We start from the raw sequence: 7,838 nt of genomic DNA on the forward strand, positions 1-7,838 counted from the left end.
GTGCTGTTATGAACATGGGTGTGCATATATCTGTTCTTGTCCTGGCTCTCACTTCTTTAGGATATATACCTAGTAAGGGATTGCTGGGTCAAATGGTATTTCTAATTCCAACTTTTTAAGGAGTCACCATACTGCTTTCCACAGTGGTTATATCATTTGATAGCCCTCCTCAGCTGCTCATTTTTAACTGAGCCTCAACCTCTTTGTGGAAGCAGTGGCACCGTGGAGGAAGGTAAGCAAGATGGAACCCACCTGCCTTGGAGACGGGGCTCCCCTTGACCACTGTGCCAGACTCTCCAAACAAGTAGGCCATCTGATTTCAGGCAGGGCAGCCCCAGGGCCTATGGAGAACCTAAGCATCTCATTTTGACAGAATGAATGAATGAGTCGGTTACATGCTGTGTTCTTGAACTGTCTTTCCCTTTGAAACTTCATTTGACCCTGCTGAGCTTGGGTCTCCTGTAGATGTAGCCTGGGAATAAAGCACGGAATGGAAAGTTGCCACAATCTAAGGCAGGAAGTGGAAAGTTAGTTACTGAACGAAAATTTACTGACTTGGAAATGCTCAGAACAGCTGTAGTGAAATGTGAGGCATCTGTGAATCAGAAATAATCCTTCTGGTTCTTCCCTCACTTGCCATTGTTTTTTGTTTTTTTGGGGAAGTGAGTTTGTGAAGCTCATAACAGGAAAAGCTACTCCCAGTTATTTTTGTTGTTTTGCTTTTCAAAGATTCTGTTATCTCAGATGCTTAGTGATTGCATTTCCTTTTCTTGAATATCTTCATAAAATTGCCTATTAAGGAGTTTCCACATGCCATTTGTTCTGACTCATAAGCCAACTAATTATTCTAAAGTGTATCAGTTGCATGAGGTTCTGTCCCTCTATGATTTCATCCTGTTTGATTTCTGAAATGGCTAGCAAAAGGACAGGGTGGGTCAGGAACACTTGTACCCACTTTAATTTTGTGTTTGGCTGTGTTTGCAGGGCTGTTGAAAGCATCAACAGGAAGGAAACACATCCCACCCCACCTCAGGGAAGGGGCTGCTTCTGACCATGTCTCCTGTGGCTGCTGCAGAGCCCACTGAGGACCAACACAACAGGCATGTCAGCAAGCTCATTTTCTTCCTCTTTGTCTTTGGCGCCATCCTGTTGTGTGTGGGAGTCCTGCTGTCCATCTTTGGGTTCCAAGCATGCCGAAATGAAGCTCTGGTCAACTGCAGCCTGGTGCTGAAGGTCGCCGGGCCCTCCTGTGCCGTGGTTGGCCTGGGAGCTGTGATCCTTGCCCGTTCCCGGGCACGACTTCAGTTCCTGGAGGGGCAGCAGCGAGGCAACCAGGCAGACCCAGACCGAGCCTTCATCTGTGGAGAGAGTCGCCAGTTTGTCCAATGCCTCATCTTTGGGTTTCTCTTCCTGACAAGCGGCCTGCTGATCAGCATACTGGGCATTTGGGTCCCTGGATGTGGCTCAGACTGGGAGCAAGAGCCACTGAATGAGACAGTTGCCATGGACACTGAACACCAGATCTGTGGGTTCCTGACTCTGCAAATCATGGGGCCCTTGATTGTACTTGTGGGATTATGCTTCTTTGTTGTTGCCCATGTTAAGAAACGAAACACCTTGAATGTGGGCCAGGATGCCTCGGAAAATGAAGAAGGACAGAGCCAGAGCATGGAGCCCGTCCAGGTCACTGTAGGTGGGTAGCCATCATGCATGTGCTTGCTCATGTCACAGTGGCTGTTGCATTAAGTCTCCACTGGCCTGCCCTGGTCTTGGTCTCAGTTCTCATTCTCTCTCTCTCTCTCACACATATACACGCACACACACCACACACACACACACACTGCTGCTGCTGCTGCTGTGCTAAGCTGGTAGCAGTTCTTGTTCTCATCATTTCTCCTCACTCCCAGCAACTCAGTATTTAGCAAAAATCATTAGGACATTAAATACTGAACTTCAGTGAGATCATACAGCAAATTAAGGAGAAAGAGAGAACTTTGGAGGCAGCCTGAGAGACTTCTGTCACAAGCTACCTGCCAAGCGGCCCTGTTATTGTTAGATGCCATTGAGTCAGGTCCGACTCATAGCAGCGCTGTGTACCACTCAATGAAACACTGCCCCGTCCTGTGCCATACTCACAGTTGTTGCTATGTTCGAGCCCATTGTGTTAGCCACTGTGTCAATCCATCTTTTTTTTTTTTTTTCAATCTATCTTGTGAGGGTCTTCTACTTTTCCACTGATTCTCTCCTCTTCCAAGCATGATGTCCTTCGCCAGGGACTGGTCTCACCTCATAACATTTCCAAAGTATGTGAGCCAGCGCCCTTGACCCTGCTTTCCCTGTTATTCTTGCACTGAAACCTTACAGCGTTGCTGGTGGTTAGACATGTGGGTCTTATCCCTGGACTCTCAGTGGCTGGTTGTCCTGGGCTAATCCTTAACCTCTCCTGGCCTTAGTTTAACTTCTCTTGGCTTTAGTTTATACATCTGTGGGAAAAGGATTGAATTTCTAAGATTCCTTCCAGTGCTAACATTCTAGGATTCTGAGTCTGTCAGCCTTCAGACACTTTGAAGCAGCCTTCTGCACTGTTTTCTGCATCACTCGTCCTCTTCTGTAACTTCCTCCTTGGCTGCAGTGGTGGGATGAAGTTGGGAAACAGTGGCATAGACGAAGATGACATGTATCAGTCTTTGTTACTTCTTTCCCCATCGAATGCCTAGAAACTCCTTTGGGAATCCCCAGATTGTGCAGAAGAGCTAGATTGCCATTTCAAGTCAGCCCCCACAGAACGCTAGCCCTGTAGCTCCACACACGCAAGGAAAAACCCCACTACTACTCATTTGCAAAGCTTTGTTGCTGTTAATTGCCTCTCGACTCAATTCCAATTCATGGCAACCCTATGTGTGCAGTGTAGCTGTAGTGATATAATGGGCAAGGCATTTGGCTGTTAACCAAAAGTTCGGTGGTTCAAACCTACCAGCTTCTCTGCTGGAGGATGATGAGGCAATTTACTTCTGTAAGGATTTAGAGCCTTGGAAACCCAAAGGGGGTCACTATGACTTGGAATCAACTCAATGGCAGTGGGTTATCGGGCTTTCAAAGCTGTGACCTTCAGAAGCAGATCATCAGGCCTGTTTTCTGAGGTGCCTTTGCTCTGGGTGGGTTTGAACTGCCAATCTTTCAGTTCATAATCAGGTGCTTAACCATCTGTGCTATCCAAGGGCTCCTATTTACAAAATTCAGTTTCTCTTTTCATTTTCCTGCTTTAGAAAGGGTAAAGGTCTGAAGCAACAGTCTTGGCATCTAAAAAGCTAGGCCCAGAAGGTTGTGGAGCAGAAACTATAGAAGGTACAGAGCAGAAGTGGGACAAGTGAGATGTTTCTTATATTTGGGGCTGTCTCCTGATGGCAGCACTTTCATGGGCTGCAGTGTGGGGGAACTTAACTGGGCTGCTGGCTTTGTTTGGGGCCAGCCCTGATGAGGAAGGGGAGATAGACTTATAGACATTTCTGGTGTTGACCCAACATTGATGCTCCCCGTTTACTCATTTGTGCATGTAAGTGTTTTTGTGTAACAGCATTAATATTAATTATATATTAGCAACAGCTCACACTTATGAGAAGTCTATCATGCTTGGTAAAGTCGAGGGTCAGAGAAAAAGGGGGAGATACTCAGTGAAATAGAGTGACAGTGGCTGCAAGAATGGGCTCAGGCATAGCAAGGATTGTGAGGATAGTGCAGGACCGGGCAGTGTTTTGTTCTGTTGTATGTAGGGTTGCTGTGAGTTGGAATTGACCCGACGACACCTTACAACAACAACAAGAACACTTATGTAAGGAGCCCTGGTAGTATAATAGTTAAGCTATTCAGTTCAGCTGCTGACTGAAACCTACTCAGCAGCTCTATAAAGATTGCAGCCAAGAAAACCTTGTGGGGCAGTTGTACTCTGACACATGGGGTACCTATGAGTCCAAATCTACTGGTCAGCACTTAACAACCAGAGGCATGCACTCGTTGTCGAGTTGATTCTGACTTGTAGAGCTTAGTCTTGTGCCAGCATATGTCCTTTGAGGGCTACTCTGTGAAATTTATTTACTCCTAAAACAAAACAGTTAGACAGATAATCTTATTATCTCCATTTTAGAGAAACTTAGGCATAAGGATGTCCAATAACTTGCCCAAGGTCAGAAACTAGCTAGTGGCAGAGCCAGGATCTAAACCCAGGGCAGTGGGCATGCATACTGTACGGCCCTTATACAGAACCCTTCTGGCTTCACTCTTCACCGAGGGTTCTGGGTAATTGTTAGAGGACCAAAGGGCTTACCTAGTGCTACAGATTTTCAGAGTCCTTGGGGAGCAAGATGGAGTCCAAGTAAATACCTTCCTTGGATCATCTTATGTTTCCACTTAGTTGGGGACATTTTCAAATGTGCTCTTGAGTTTATTGTCAGGGAACTTTCTGGCCCACCTCGTGGAACTGGCTGGAGTCAGGGTGGAGGAGGCAGCAGAGCTTCTGGTGCTGGGGCACAGTGACCTCTGGATAGTCCCATACCCATCCTGATGTTGGCCCTTCGTAGTATAAAATAATTCTCACTTCACCATTCAAGTTCTGTCTATCCTGTGAAAATCTAACTCCTTCTTTGTCTCTGCTTTGGTTTTGCTGGATAAGGTTTAAGTTTTTTAGAAATCATGTCTTCTTTTTAGCACAATAAAAACTCAAAGCCAAACTCACTACCATGAAGTCTATTCTGACTCATAGCAATCCCCATTGGGTTTCCAAGACTGTAAATCTTTATGGAAGCAGACTGCCTCAGCTTTCTTCTGCAGAACAGCTGGTGGGTTCAGACTACTGACCTTTTTGTTAGCAGCCAAATGCCTTAACCACTGTACCACAAAACAGTTTAGAGATGGTCTATCAGTTGTCAAGTCTGGTGTTTGACCTTCCTAGGGAATTGGGATGATGGCAGGCAGCTCTTTGCTAATTTTGCTATTCCAGAAAGGAAGATCCACATAGAATTGATAAATTAAGAAGCAGTGCTACTATCCCCGTTGTGGATTCATGCTGCTCACAGGCTCAGTGCTGGGGGCTAGAGACACAAGCAGATGTATGAGACAGCCTTCCCTCAGTGGGTGTATATTGTCACCTCACAAAGGACATCATGTTCCAAAGGGTGGTTATAACAGGGACACTCCAGGGAGAGCAGGTGGCAAGGTGTGGGAGCTCCAGGAACTGATTAGGCAGAAGACTGGATTTGTCTTGGAGATAACTGTGGTTGCTTTGAACATTTCCTTGTTTGTTTTTGACAGGTGACTAGCCTGTCTTAGAGGCTTATTTCGCAAGTGCCTTATTCTGCAATTTGTAATTAAAGTGAGCACCCAACCATAATTCCTCTGGCCCGCTCAGATCTTTTAGAAACTAAGTGAGAATTCTGGGACAACCATTATGCCTTATCCAGTTTAGATATTTTAAAAGGTGGAGTTAATGCACTTTCTGAAGGGCTCCGAGAACTCAGGGGAAGAGGTTGTGGCTTTAGGTAGGAGTGGAGCCACAAGTCAGATCGCCAGTTGGGAGCATGTCTTTAAACACACATAGAAGTGCCATGTTGCTGGTGGAATGTAAAGAAAACACCTTTGCTGATGCATTAGAGCTGAGCCCAGCACTATTTGATCCCTGGCCACAAATCGTTTCATTCAATCCTCCTAAATTGGTGCCATCAGCTTTCCACAGGCCTTCCTCACACCTCAACATCATGGTACTGCCTCATGTCTGGAAAGTTCTCAAAAACTTGCATGGTGCATTTTGTACTGGGATCAGAATACAAATTAGAACCTGCATCTGGTCCCTAGTCTCTCCTCCCAGAAGTACAGGGATATGTGTTCTAGAGTGAACAGTAGCAGCAGAAATGAAAACCAAGTTTTTCTTTGAGTTGGACTTCCATTTGAAAAGCTTAGGTGAAGTGTTGGTAGGTAAAAGATTGTGAAAGCCTATAAGCCACAATTTCACCACCTGTCAGTTTATTGTACTCTGGTGGCTTGTGTTGCTATGGTGCTGGAAGCTATGCCATTGGTGTTTCAAATACCAGCAAGATCACCCAGGATGGACATGTTACAGCAGAGCTTCCAGACTAAGACAGACAAAGAAGAGTAAGACCTGGTGATTTACTTCTGAGTATTAGGCAATGAAAACCCTATGGATCATAACAGAACATTGTCCACTGTCCTATACAGTGGCCACAGCAAGGGATTGGAACATACCAATCATCATGAAAATGCACAAGTCCGGGCAACACTGTTTGTTCATGGGGTCTCCATAAGTCGGAGCTGATTCAGTGGCAACTAATAACAACAAAAGCCACAACTATGATGATAAGGATGACGGGCTGTAGCATAGCTTATTTGTCATTTGTTCAGAAACTGGAATTGCGTTTGAGGAACAAGGTACTTTACCCAACAGCTGACTTTTTTTTAAAATTCGTTTTATTGAAATATAATTTATATACAGTGAAATACACAAAACTAAAGTGACATGGGTCAATGGATTTTTTTTTTTTTTTCCGTGTTCCCTCCTCTCCCTTCCCACCCCTGGCAACCAACAAAGAAAATTTCCCTCCATTTATAAACCTTTCCTTGACTCTCTGCAACAACGAACTAATACTATATTTGTCCTTCTGTGATTGACTTACTTCACTCAGCATAATGTCCTCCAAGTTCATCCATATTATGTGGTGTTTTGCAGACTCTACATTATTCTTTAGTGCTGCATAGTATTCCATTATGTGTATGTACCATAGTTTGGTCATCCACCCTTCCACTGATGAACATGTAGGTTGTTTCCATCTTTCTGCTATTGTAAATAGTGCTGTGATGAACATGAGTGTGTATATATCTGTTCCTGTCCTGGCTCTCACCTCTCTAGGATATATATCTAGTAATGGGATTGCTGGGTCAAATGGTATCTCCAATTCCAGCTTTCTAAGGAATCACCATATTGCTTTTCATAGTGGTTGTGTCATTTCATAGTCCCACCAGCAGTGTATGAGAGTCCCAATCTCTCCACATCCCTGCCAGCAATTGTTATTTTCTGTCTCGTTGAACCTTGCCATCAGTGCTGGGGTGAGACGGTATCTCATTGTTGTTTTGATTTCCATCTTTCTGCTGGCCAATGATCATGAGCATCTCTTCATGTCTTAGCTGGCCATCTGAATATCCTCCTTGGTGAAGTTTCTATTCATATATTCTGCCCATTTTTCAATTGGATTGTTAATCCCTTTGGTGTTGAGGCGTTGGAGTTTTCCATAAATCTTAGAGCTAAGTCCCTTGCCAGATATATAATTATCAGCAAATATGAATTTATTGCTGTCATTTTTGTTGTGTGCTTTTTTGTGATGCCAATTTCTTTGTTCCATATAATTTTCTGTGCTGAGCTCATTTTGTTTATGAATCATGTTATCACTTCCTTTGTTGCTATTGTCTTAGTATTTGCTGAATATTTGTGTCGGTCCTTTTTATTATTATTATTTTAATGTGAAGGCTTGTCATTTTTCTTTGAGGTTACCCTGTGATTTCTAGTTTTCTTCCCAAGTTTAGAACAGTCCATTCTATCTTGTAGTTGTCTTGACTTTCTTACCACCTAGAAGTTTTGTAACAATGCAGTTTTTTCTCTCTTTTTGTTTCATAGTTGTCTTCATTTGTCAATTGATTTCTCTGGTTCCCTGTTTACAATCCTGTTGATTTATTTACTTTGGATACTACCATAGCTGGGTTGGTTTCTGGGTTATATCATCATGTGTGTTAATGGTCAGTTGTTGTTGGCTGTTTTTGCTTCTCTGTCCAAAGGGCTC

At 44.0% G+C, this 7,838-nt stretch overlaps 1 protein-coding gene across 1 annotated transcript in view; it reads left to right on the forward strand.

Moving 5' to 3' along the window:
* The first annotated feature begins 1,053 nt into the window (after nucleotides 1-1,053).
* Nucleotides 1,054-7,838, forward strand: part of TMEM171 (transmembrane protein 171) — a 12,201-nt gene continuing 5,416 nt past the window's right edge. The window contains exon 1 of the mRNA XM_007943335.1: nucleotides 1,054-1,693. Within this exon, the coding sequence (XP_007941526.1) occupies nucleotides 1,054-1,693 (640 nt within the window). The remainder of the gene's footprint in view (nucleotides 1,694-7,838) is intronic.

The sequence above is a fragment of the Orycteropus afer genome, unplaced genomic scaffold (genome assembly GCF_000298275.1).
Source record: "Orycteropus afer afer isolate SDZICR_OR568_19922 unplaced genomic scaffold, OryAfe1.0 scaffold00104, whole genome shotgun sequence".
NCBI classification, from domain to species: domain Eukaryota; kingdom Metazoa; phylum Chordata; class Mammalia; order Tubulidentata; family Orycteropodidae; genus Orycteropus; species Orycteropus afer.